Here is a 13,658-nt window from a genome sequence, read left to right as displayed (position 1 = left end):
GTTCAAGTACAGGTTTCTGTCTTATATTCCCAACCCTGCCCGCCCCCCACCCCATGATCCCCGCCTCCCTCCCCTTTCTACCTCCCACCCTTAGTTATTGTCCATGTGTCCTTTATACTTGTTCATGTGAGTCCATTCCCTTTTCCCCTATGATTCTCTCCCCTCTCCCCTCTGGACCCTGACAGCCTGCTCCATATTTGAGTGTCATTGGTCGTATTTTGCTTGCTTGTTTGGTTTGTTTAGATTCCTGTTAACGGTGAGGTCATATGATATTTGTCTTTCACCGCCTGGCTTATTTCAGAACTACTACCCTTTGCAACATCATGGATGGAACTAGAAAGCATTATGCTGAGCGAAATAAGCCAGGCAGTGAAAGACAGACTTACCAAACTTTAAAACATGTGTAAGGATAGTATTAGTCCCACTTTTACTGACAAGATAATGGGGCTCAGAGAGGTGAGGCAAACTTTTTGCTGTTTTCAAGGTACCCAGCTGGCAAGGGCCTAGTTCAAGAGTCAAAGCAGACTGGCTGGACCTTAGAACCCCTGTCATCTTTTGTTCAGCAAAGTCATCTGTCAGATGACTTTGAGAGTTTCATGGCTTTAAAAAAATATTTAAGAGGCTAGATGAAAGAGCTGGTTGGTAATAAGGGATAAAATAAATTTACTCTGAAGCATATTTGATAGAAGACAGAAATACATGGGGTTTAAAGGTTTTTTTTAAGCAGGAAAAACCATACCTTAAGTAAAAGAGACATAAAATCCATAACTTTGGTCAAGAAAGCATAGATCAGTCATGAAAATAGGTGAAGCAAAATCAATCACATTTTATTGATTTTAAAAACAACAAAATTTGAACCACATAAAAGTCACATTTTGTATATGTCAAGAAAACTCACCAAAGAAAATGAATTAGCTTGACAGAAATGAACTTGCCTTGAAAGAAACAAATCATACAATACCACCTACATTAATGGAATATAAAAATGCCAAGTGTCAGGAGAAGTAGAGAATTTTTCCTGGGTAAAAGCAATGCTTAGAAAGGTGTTTTGTTTTGTTTTGCCTGTTTGTAATAAAGAGTTTCAATTTATTTTAAGAAATGTATATTTATGTTCATAGGAAAGTGAGGTTTCGTTGATAAGGTACTTCTTTAAATGACATAAATTATGAGACTTTATGATTCTGTCTAGTCTGATTTTGTTTGTGTATTTACACGTGTAATATCTAGATCTACACTTCTTTCTAGAAAAGACATAAAAAGTTCCCATCTAGTATTTAAGCACCAATGCTCTCTATATGACATGGCCATTTTTTCCAAGGAACTTTCACAAGGGTCATTGCTCCTTTTTTTGGAACTACCGTATGTTTATATCTCTCTAATCTAGGATTTCTATCCTGGAATATAAAGTTTTAAAAAGTGTTTTTAGTTTTCCTCTACTAAACTACAAACTACTAGTGAGAAGAAACCATATCTGCTTTTAATTTACTATGTAAATAAAATAAGTATTGTTTGATATTTGTTGAACAGTAAAAATAAACAGAAATGGATATCAAATGCTGACATTTGAGTATAAAATGGTTATTCTCTTTCTAGTCTTGACTATTGGGTGATTTTGGTTGCAACTTGAAAGTTTACATTAGAGTTTCTTCTATTTTATTGTGAACTGTCAATTGTGTATAGAAAATCATTTAGTATCATAGAAAATCCACATTCAGATATTCTCTCAAATTGTGCAGACTGATTGTAGCTCTGGGTCAACAGGCCTATTTCTCCAAAGTCAGCAAAAATACGATCGCCAACAAATTCATACATCCATTTATGTATTCAAGTTTTTAACAAATGAGTTTTGGTACATCATTTCTTTGCCCTCAAAAATCTCATGAAATCACACATATATAGTCTTTTAAGAAGTGATTGGAGTATAATAATGAGGTAACCTAATGACCTAGAAGTTATTTGGAAGTATGATTTAAATCATCTGTCATTTCAGATAAATCATTTCCCTTTTTCACTTGGCATAAGTGCAATAATTAGACATATTAAAACTTAATGTTGTTTAGACATTCACACACAAAAGGGATCAGTTACTAGTAAGCTTGGTTTCCTTTGTTTTTCTCTTTGCAATAATGCAGATATTTTCAGAGGACTTCAACCCTGTATATGACTAAAGAGGTATAAGATTCCATATAATTATTTAAGGTTTCTTTCTATCTCATTAAAAAATTAATGTTTTCTGTGTAAAAACTTAAACAACTGGGGGAAAAAAACCCATCTAACCACACCCATGAATTTGAGGAGTACCTAGGTTTCAGTGCATGAAATAGACAATATACAATCTACATTAAGCCCAGGTCCCCAGTTAAACAATTCTCACTTATACCTTAGTGCTAAAGAACAATTTAATTTTATATAACTGCTTTAAGGGAGCATAAACACCATTTCTTTTTTGCATTAAAAAAACCTAAGTGGGACATATTCCTGTAACTTACCATATATTTGGATTCAATTCCAGTTGGTGGTAGGAATCGAAGTCATCTCGTAGGATAATACTGTCGCTATGTATTTCAGCTAAAAGAAAAAAAGTATTTAGAAAAAAATTATACTAAACAATAAATTTAGCTACAAAAAGGGTCAGTGTGCTACATTTATGAGGAATAATAGTGTTTTAGGTTAAAACTGAATTTTAAATGAGCAGTTGACTATGTTTGTTTTGTCCCTAAACTATTAAGAGGAAAAGGTAAAGACTCTGCTCTTCAGATACATCTGGAAACCAGAGCCCCCAAAGGGAAACCAAAGTGTCACCAGACAGGAAAGGCAGGAGGGCCAAGGTCAGCACTAACTTATAGGGAGAGGTCATACAAGACTTGCCTTTCATAGCTCAACATGCCCACGAAAGATTCAGTGTCTAGCTGACTTTAAAGTATAGACAGAGCATAGAACAAATTCTATTTGTTATCAGCTGGCATTACTGGTATTTACTAACCCATTTTTCTCTTTCCTACGCTATCTCTGTTACCCTGGCTTTCTTTCTCTCATTCCCTATATTTGCTCATTTTTTATTTAATGTGTCTCAAATTAACATCCCTCCCCTCACTCAGAACTGCATAGGAGAAATCATTGAATAAGTAAAACTTGAATAAGTAAAACTTCCAAATAAAGACATGTGAGAAGTCAGAAGGAATACCAGGGAACCATCTACAGTTTTCACTGTAGTATCATTACACTTGAGATTATACCAAGCATACATTTTTTAAGCTCTAGAACTTTGGGCCGGCTAAGAGCAAACAATATTTTCATAGCTATATAGTATGTGATATTTCCACTGAAGAGAGGGTAGGTGAGTAAAAACATTTTCATGGCCAGGTAAAATATAAGTGGACTGATTTTTAAGGTTGTGTGAGAAACAATAATTATTTCTACTCAAGGTATAAACAATGAATTTTGTGCTTATAAACTCACACATATGCTTCCCGTGATTTGCTTAGGAAAGTTTGCCTCAGCTAATATAAATTCTCCAAGCTTATACAATTTTGCCTGAACTAATTTACATATGCTTTTGGAAAAGTTAAAATCATTTGATCTAATCAACAAAAAATAACCACCCTAGTTTTTTTCCAAAGATGATATTTTACCTTTTTGGGTGGGGGGGTTCTCACTAAACTCACTGAGTAAGTAAATTCAACTCCCAATATCAGAAAGCATACTTATAAATTCTCTTTGGTGGTATCACCACCTATAGCCACCCTCACCCTCTTCATATCAAATATGTCAGCAGGTAAGCAGATAACAAAGTCTGGGAAACCAGTGAATCAGCATGTATTGAGAGGAATGGCTTTAGATTCAAAGCCTTAGGAAGATAACAGGGAGAATATGGATTTACACTGGAGAGAACACTGTGATGTATTCTGTGCATGGGAGTGATTTAATGATTCCTCTGAGCAATTAGACACAGTGCCTGAAATGCCTACAGGGTACAGCTTTCTCAAATACCCAAGGTGCTTGAGACTCAAGACTCGGCTGGGCCACTGTGAGTCACCAGCCTGCCTCTGCTGCCAGAAGGCACACTTGTAAGTGCTTATGTTTGTCTTTCAAAGAAGAGCAGCCCCAAGCTGCAGCATTACATAAAAGTAGAGTTTCTCAAGGCAGATTTTCCAAAGAGAAAAATAAATTAATTGGGTTTACAGGTTGAAAGGAAAAGCCCAAGAGACAAACCACTGACCCATCTGCAAGTACTACAGTAAGAGACATCTGAAAAGGATAGAGCCAGCTAGAATGACTTCTTTTCATTCTTATTAAATAGTGCAGGGTAAGAAATTGCTTTCAGAAAAGAGCCTTCACTGAAAAAGAATGAGAGTTTAACTTAAAGATTTTTTCTTTCATATAGAATTTTTTACAAAGGCATGAGTAAGCCTCAATCATTATGTGCTCATGTCTCTATTCCAACAGCGCTATATCATTGACTATATACTGTGCAAATATGAATTCAGTTCATCCTCTTAACAACCCTAGGAGGTAGGTACTATTATTACTTCCATTTTACAAATGTGGACACTGAGGCACAGAGAGGTTAACTTGCTCAATGTCACATGGCTAGAAAGTGGTAAATGTGAGACTAGGCAGTTTGGCTCTGGAATCTGTACTCCTAACCACTACATAATTCTGCCTCAAGAACGGTGGCCTATGAAGTGCCTGGCACAAGGGAAAGATCATGAGATAAATGAGTGGTGGTAATGTTACATGGTGACACTAAACAAAGCAGATAATTATTTAAACAGTCTTGTGCAAGTTTTTGAAGAAATGACCAAATTATTTCTCTTTTTACAATGCAGGACTAATCTGGGCAGAAATCTCAAATCTGAAATGAGATAAATTTCTCCATATTCATAGCCCCTTAACCATTGCTTCTATGTTCTGTTTACAATGGGTAGGAGAACTAGGAAAACTCAGCACAAGAATACTCTGTCAAATGGCCACACACAACAGGATCTTGAGGATGAACATGCTAACAGGTTTGAAAGTCCTCTCATTAGCCCTCGGCTGGGTAGCATGATCAGCTCCTCCGTGAGTTGCTTTGTTCAAGAATAATTTGGACCTGACTCTAATTACAGTGAATCATCAGAAAATCAGAGAAGGCAGAGAGTTTCCTCACCTCTGTATCATCTGCCCACATAGTCAGAGGAGTGAGACGAGCATTTAATAGATTGAGTGCTAAGGTTAGTGACATTGGGGTCTTAAAACACTTACCTAGATGTAGGCGCATAGTGGCCTCAGTGGGAGCTGAATGGAAGAGAAAAAGGGACAGATGAATGATTAGCAACAAAAGCAAAAAGCAGTAATAAATTATCACAAATGCAATTACAAAACTTAGGTCATACAAAAATAAAATGGTGAGAGGCTTTTTAAAGAAGAAGAAAATGCCAATAAACATCATAAAATTAGACATCAAATTCTCTAGCTATATTTAAAAGTAACACATTGCTCTTAAAGTAAAGAGTAGAACACAGGGCACATTTATTATTCAAGTTCAGTCAGGTATCTCTTAAAAGACACAATATAAATGTGATATGATAGTAGTTCATGAATATGCCAAAAACCCTTCTGAGCACTTATTACTTGCCAGGGGCTGTTCTGGGTGTTAGGAAAACAAAGGAAAAAAGCACCATCCTTGCCCTCAAACAGTTTCTCATCTACTGGAGACAACTACAATATACAGTATAGTAGATGCTATGGTAGAGTGTTCAGAGGATGCTAGGTTGAGATATGGGGTAAAGGAGTGACACTAATTCCAGGCTGACCAGCAGAATGGGTGCCAGCGGATGCCTTCCAGGGAAGATGATTTCTGCACTGAGTGTGAAAGACTACCAGGAGTAAAAGGTGTCTGGGGAGGAAGGGGAGAGATGCTCTTCTTCTGGAGTAAAAGGAATGGCACAAAGAAGTAAGAGAAAATGGCCAATTTGGGAGATTCCAAGTTCAGCATGACTGGACGAATGTTTAAGAGGAGGGCATAGAAAAGGGAAGTTGAGATGATTGAGAAGAAAAGATCATGAAACTGAATTTGGACTCTACCATGAAAACTTAATGATCTGAACATTTATAAGCAATGCAATGAATGTTCAAATATATATATTTCAAGAAAGGACACTTACAAGAGTTTGAAAATAAGGGACACTGCCTGATCAATACATTGGTTATATTTTTTCTCAAAAAACTTATGAAAACATTTTTTGAAAACAAATTTATGAAAACATTTTTTCAATTCACTATCTAAAAATCAGAACTCATGGCATAATTTTAAAATCTTTTATATAAGTTAAGAATTCCAGTTAGATATGAAAGCATTTGTTTCTATCACGATGGTCAGTGTTTCAGCTATGTTAGATGGCAAGTCCAGACTTAACAGCATTTTAAGACTAGGAACTGATGTTTGTGTTGCTTCATACTGACATATTATACACATTGAAAATGCCTGTACTCAGTTGTTTGAAACAGACTCTATGGAAAGTGTCATAAATACACTTTAGTATACATCTAGAAAATATGTGCAAATGCATCTCCAGCTCATGGAAGTCTTCAAGAAAACAGAAGAAAAATGTAATAATCTTGTGCTTTGTGCCAGTAGCTTATTGGTCAAGCTGTGGAATCTTTTGTTTTACAAAGATTCACTGAATTGTTACCTCTAATTTAAGATTTTCTGGAAACAAAAAGAGTAATGCCAATTATCCAATAATCAAGGATAAAAACATGGCACAATGATGTAAAATATGTTCTCTCAATATTACACTGAATATGAATGAGTTAAATTTGTAGTTTTGAAACTGATAAGCTTTTGTCTTAAGTGAAATCAGCTTTTCTAAAAAAGAGAGGAGCAGATTTTGTCAAGGTGCACGTAGATATTAAAGGAAAATAAATTTTTTGATATTTGATTCAATTATTGGAAGACCATTAAATAGGTATAAGACACTTGGATATATAGATCTAGTTTTCAACTGTAAATTTTATGAAATCTTAAAACAGACTAAGTACTCCAATACTTAAGATGTGCTGTAAGTATAATATATACACCAAATTTCAGATACTTAGTACAAAATGTAAAATATCTCAATAATTTTATGTTGACTACACTATATTGAAATGTTTGGTGTTTTATACATTCTGTGTTAAGTAAAATACATTATTAAATTAATCTATTTATTTTTACTTTTTAAATGTGGGTACTAGAATATTTAAAATTGTACCTGTGGGTCTCGTTATACTTCTATTGGACAGAGCTAAACCAGAGCTAGGAGGGGGATCTGTACTGGATATCTGTTAGGGAATCGTTATCACACAGGAAGTGGTGGAGTCAGGGAAGAAGACTGAGTCACTTAGAGAAACTGATAGAAGAAGAGGAGCTATCAAAGGAGACTGAGAAAGAGTGTGTTTCATTATGAAAATAAGGAAAGGAGAGAGTTTTAAGAGAGAAGATGGTTGAAGGAGAAATTAAAATAATCCTAATACAGCTGGTATCTATTGAGAACATCTGTTAACAAGACACTGTGTTAAGCAGGCCCTGTAAATGAACCCAGGGAATTTGGCCTCCAAGGCCACTGTCTTAACTACTGTGCAGACTGCTCTTTCAAGAAAGTTCACTGCAAAGACAAGATATGAGATTTTGTAGCACCTAACAAAGAAAAAGTACCAAGGAGATTTTTTTTTGTTTGCTTTGTTCTTAAGCTATTATGATAGTTTACCATGTCCAACATTAGCTGCCTTACAAAAGTAGCTCTTAGTATTTATGACATAAATTTGTTAAGAGGCAGGAAAGTAATATATATTTATATTTATATAATAAATAGAATAATAATTTCAAAAAACTGGAAAATGGTAGTTAAATTATATGTAAAATTTATGGCAAATATCAATTACAAATATTTACTAGTCAATACAATGATTAGATAAGTATAATAAAATAACTGCAGAGACAGCAATTAAATTACCTATTTTATTTATGTATTTTGTTTTTAAATTACAGTTTATATTCAATATTATTCTTTATTAGTTTCAGATATATAGCAAAGTAGTTAGAAAATCATGTACTTTACAGAGTGGTTACCTACTTGATTTTAAATAACTCTGATTAGGGCCTGGATCCAATAGAGAGAATAAGATATAAGATGTTTTACTCTACTTGAAGGAGTCTATCCAAATTGATATCTACTTTTTCTAAATTATTTTGGCACATAGCATCTTTCACTAAACCACCTACAACATAACCAGGGAAGGGCCACTGAAAAAAGACCCATGGAATTGACATATCTGGGAATGCAGGCTCAGAATTTGTATTTTCAAAAACCTCCGTAGGTAATTACCTCCCCAGGCAATTTTAGCCTCCCCAGGGGAGGCTCAACCTCCCCTGACAGAAACCCCAATTTTAAAAGTACTAGTCTTAGTCATATAATCCAACCTATGCAGGGATGTCCAAACTTTTGGTGTGTCTGCACACACTGGAAGAGAAGAATTGTCTTGGGCCACACATTAAATACATTGTGACACATAATCACAAAAAATTTCATAATATTTTAAGTAAATTTGTGGTTTTGTGTTGGGCCGAATTCACAGCCATCCTCGGATGCATGCAGTCCGTGGACCACAGGTTGGACACCCCTGTAACACTCAGAACTGTTCTCTGTATTAAGTATATGTTTTTTCTCTGAAGAAAAAATAAGTTCCTCAAAGGAAGAAAATATGTCCACACAAAACATTAGCCTAAGCTAGTAACAGACTTTCAATAAATACTGAAGTGAATTGAAAGCTCATTCTTAGTGGTAACATATTTTATGGTATTTTGGAAAAGAAATAACTGAAGATCCAAACCCTCGAAAAATGTCAAAATATACTCACAGCTTTCTCAAAAAGTCCTTTAGAATAAATAGTTTAGGTAGTGTAAACAACTAGTAAGTGTCTACCTGGATTTAACTTAACACATTTAAATCATATTTTAAATCACTAGTTAGGAGAACTCAATTCAATATTTTTAACAAAAATATCCATTTTCTGAGATAATTAAACATTATTTCCTCAAAAAAGGTAATGCACTTTGTATACATTTAAATTTGATAAAAGGAAAAGTGCAGATTTCCTTGAAAATATTTACACATGTATAGTGTAAAGATAGCAAAAAATCTAGTGAAGCATTGGCCCCAGGAAACTTATTTTATCATTTCTCACTAAGTGGCTGCATCAATCTAGTTTTATGTAGTAAAACAAAATTTTCTACGCTTATACAAAGTTCAGCATCTTTTTCACATTTATCAGGGTAAATATACCACAGAAAAGTTAGAATAAATGGCCTGAAGAAGTATAATATAGTTCAACATAATTTATTACACTCCCACTTGGATAGTGCCTGCTTTGCCTCATACTACTAACATGGATGAATTACTAAATTCCTGAAGTATGTAAATTTGGAAAAAAGTTCTTTTCCTTTATTAAATACAAAATGCATACTTCAGAGAGGTCCTCATTTGTCATGTAATACATACTGGCATCCTCCAAGTACAACTTTCCTGCTCCTTTGCCATTAAACTAGATGTGACTCACCTTTCTAGATTACTTTAATGTTTTTATCTCAACTTTTTGTTGGTCTGTTGCTGATTTTCTGCCTCTTTTCAGGACTTCTCCACCCCGCCCCACCCACCTGGATGTAACTTCCTTTGAAGTGGATCCAGGTATTTTGAATCTGAAATTGCATAAACCAACTCTAGCTACCCTATAAAACTGCTTAAATGGCTTATACTGGGAAGTTTGGGTTCTAAGAATGAGAAAACAAAAATGTTCCTAGAGAAGTAGGCTTTGGCTTTGAAGAAAACAGAATAGAACACATCTTTAACAGAGACGTAAAGTGTCTCTTCCAAGTGTCTCTTCATCATAATAAAAAGACCAGGTCAGACATTGACTATGGGTACACACAGGAGGATAAACTGTGGGTGGTGGCCCTGCTAGCTGTCAGCACAGATTGGGTTGGAGAGAGGCAGTAAGACAGCCTAGAGTGACCTCTACCCAGAGAAACTACTGTGGGAGAAGGTGCATAAAATGGTCTTTATTTAACTTCATTGGTGAGATCCATGAGACTACACATAAGGGATGGACAGAACTTTACACTATGAGGAACTCACTTTGTATCCTAAAATAGAAATGTAAACAAATTTGGATATTCCTAGATTACAAAAATGGATAAATGTACATCCAATACTATGGAAATAATTAATTCTGAGAATACCAAGAATTTACTTTGGTTTATAGAAAAGTATTCATTTGCTTACTTTATATTAAATCATTTATTTTCCCGTAAACGTAAAGGCGATTCAGCTTAACATAAAGTTTCTGTCAATAAGTTATAAACTCTTATAAACTGTTCAATGGTTAGAGGCCAAACTTTCAGTGGTGTTTTTCGATTAAAATATAGTGATCATGATATACTATATCCTGCAGTTGAGTTTTATGGATCACTCCAAGGAGATCCATAAACATTGGCAATACATAAATAAACCCAATTTACAATTTTGAAGATCTATTAGTTTGTCACTGGCCCTAGGCAAGATTACAACCCTGCTTTCGGGGGGGTGGGGGGGCGGTTAATAGAACATGAAGGGTAAATGAATTTGCATTTCAGTGAACTCTAGATTGCACCCAGCATAAACACACAATTCTGTAATTTTCACTCACAAATGTAATTCACTGAGATCCACAGAAACTATGTTCTTTGTAAAGCTTGATCAGGTTCAAGTAACTTTACTGAACTGGAAATTGAACTTAATTATATCCTGATAATTTAAGCAGTATGCTGAATATCACCAATAGGAATCAACTTAGTCAAAACCACATATAAAATATGAAATGATAAACAGGCAAGTTAAAATCAAGATTCTACCTTAAAAAGGTAAAAGCAAGGTAACAGAAGGTAAAAATCATGATAGAGTCTCACTAAAGCTTCCATGTTTTTTTAAAACCATTTTTTTAAAACCATTTAAAAATGTTTTTAAAAACATTTTAAAACATATTTAATTTTAAATACTTTTAAAAGTATTAATGAATGAAGATCTAAGTAATTTTGTTAGTCAAATATTTCCTGAGAGTAAGTGAACAAGAAAAAAATGGGAAACTTTAAAAGTTTTAAGCATAATAAAATTGTTTCATACTAGATAGGTAATAAATTATTCTTAAGGAATGTCAAAGTCACTCATAAATGTGCCCTTTAGTTTATTTTACAGATTTCTCTTGATGCTTTTGATGGTGCCACTTCAAAGTTATTTATTGTCCAAATTCTGCAGCAGAGGCAAAATACAAAGCTTCAGCTCAATAATGAAATGCTTCAGTAATATTCTAGATCTTTGCTTAGCCAAAGATTTTGCTAGATAGTATGGAACAATTAAGTGATCTGAAGATTAGGTATATAATTTTACTAATATTTCGTTGATATGTAAAGAGTAGAGGAATAAAATTTTTAAGTTAATAAGCTAATATAGTTCAAAATAAAAGAAACCGGAATCATTGCTTTTATACGATATTTTGAAATTTGTTTGAAAAAATATGCCCCTTGTAGAGCTTCCTTTTTATCCAGCTGTGCTACTCTTGCAATGGTTTACTAATCTTCATTAGCTACCACAAGGAAAAATCTGCAACTGTCTTGATTGACTACAAGAAATCCATGCTAATGCAAACTTGATAAAAACAATTATGCCAGGAATACTGAAGGTGAATGAATATTATTTGACAGTTGTAAAGAGACCCAATTCATATCAAGACAAGCAATTCACATCACAAAGACTAAGGCGTATGTGAAAATAAGTAAATTGTGTAGCAAGTGTTCTAAGAAAAACATGTTTCTTGGTCTCTTTAAATAAAGTTAGTATTTATTTGTTTAAAAATTAAAGTAGGAAGAGCATGCACTCACACTTTGTTGAATACGTGAAAAACACATTTATCCCATATATGTAAACATATGTGTGTTGGTGCTGGGCCTGGATTCACAGAGTAGCAGGTCCCTTTCTAAGGAATACCCTTATTTTGGGGAGTGAGATTTTTTTAAATAACTTACTATTTTCCACTCAGTGTGAGTTAATCTGACCACTATTATGTGAAAATAACTACTTGCCAACCCCTTTCCAAACTTTTACTTTTTATGTTCTTTCCATTTTTTAATGTTTTTTATTGTTGTTCAATTACAGTTGTCCCTGTTTTCCTCCCATTACTCTCCCGTACAGTACCCACCCTGCCTCCCACACTTAATCCTTCTCCCTATCTCTTATACTTGTACTTGGGTCCTTTATACATGTTCCTCGACTTGACCCTTCTCCTTCTTTCCCTCCTGTTACCTTCCTCCTTCCTCCCCTCTGGTTACTGTCAATTTGTGGTTTATTTCCATGTACACAAATAATGTTAAATACCTATTACTATTTGATATTAGACAGAGTTACTCTGTGAACATTACTTTTCATTTACTAACTATATTTTCTCTATTTTCTAGAGCATCTCACAGGATTTAATTAATAATTTCTTTTTATGACACTGGCAACAGAACACTGAGTTTTGCAGATAGAAATTAAAGGTCAAAAAGTTTCTGTATACTGAAACAGGATGCAAACACCTCCAGTTCCATATTAGCTTTTATGATATTTGGATCCTAAAGTCCACAATCATGCTTTTCTTAATTACATTCTAATAGCATAAATCTTTGTGTGATTTTTAGTAAATATCATAAACATGGATCATTATATAGTTTCTCAATGTTAAATTGAAGTAGAGATTCTTCATTCATCAACCAAATTTGTCCAAGATACAAATTACATGCTGAAAGTAAAGAAAAGCTTCATTTTTTAAAAATCACTTCTGTGTTTATGCTCTTTCAGAAGTTGAGCTCACCAGCACCTCATAAGGACACATTAGAATGAATGAGGTCATGTTGCATTCCCCTAAAGGTTGTTTTTTTGACAAAAATGTTTGTTTAAACTGACTTATTTTGGAAAGAAACTTTCAAGTTTCTTTAATCGTGTAACTCTAAAATATATTTCAGCCAACTTGTTCAACAAATTAGTCAGTCCAAATGATGGAAATTTCATTATGCTGGGCAGAAAAAAAGGGGATGCCTAAAAAACAAATTGAGGGAGTGGCTAAAGAACTTTGTGTTAATATTATCAGTTACTTAAAATGAAAAATTTTTTTTTGAGTCAGACAAGCACCATATATATATATATATATATATATAGTGATAGCTACTTCTTACAAATAAAGGTATTATGTTATGGGAACTATAGTTCCTGAATTGTTTTAAAATTCAAGAGCCCTAGGTAGTTTTGCCTCAGGTATTCCTTCACCTAATTTGAAATTCAAATGTATAAAACTTCTGAAGCTAAATATGACAAATTAGACATGGCCCGTGAAGTTACCATTTAATGAGCTATGAACCTAGATTTTCATCTCCCCAGGAATAATTTCTTTATTACTTTTCTGTATTTTATTGCAATAAAGCACCATTTGACCTTCAAGTATGATAATTAAGCTTCTAAAAATGTTATAAATTTAGAGAGAAAATAGTTCTCCCTGCATTCAGTAATACACTTATGGTCAGTATAAAAGATTACTTAATATTTAAAGATAGCTAAATTATACACAAAACCAGC

At 34.0% G+C, this 13,658-nt stretch overlaps 1 protein-coding gene across 2 annotated transcripts in view; it reads right to left on the bottom strand.

The window, feature by feature from the left end:
• Positions 1-13,658, bottom strand: part of RELN (reelin) — a 577,463-nt gene that overhangs the window by 302,306 nt on the left and 261,499 nt on the right. For both annotated transcript variants that reach the window (XM_037057079.1, XM_037057081.1), the window contains exons 5-6: positions 5,245-5,277; positions 2,490-2,568 (exon numbers count right to left, since the gene is read on the bottom strand). In XM_037057079.1, coding sequence (XP_036912974.1) covers positions 2,490-2,568; positions 5,245-5,277 — 112 coding nt within the window. The remainder of the gene's footprint in view (positions 1-2,489; positions 2,569-5,244; positions 5,278-13,658) is intronic.

The sequence above is a fragment of the Sturnira hondurensis genome, unplaced genomic scaffold, assembly GCF_014824575.4.
Source record: "Sturnira hondurensis isolate 20B ecotype Veracruz unplaced genomic scaffold, ASM1482457v3 Scaffold0009314, whole genome shotgun sequence".
In the NCBI taxonomy this organism is placed as follows: Eukaryota; Metazoa; Chordata; class Mammalia; order Chiroptera; family Phyllostomidae; genus Sturnira; species Sturnira hondurensis.
Note: the sequence above shows the minus strand (reverse complement) of the source record. Positions and strands in the feature narration are given on the sequence as shown.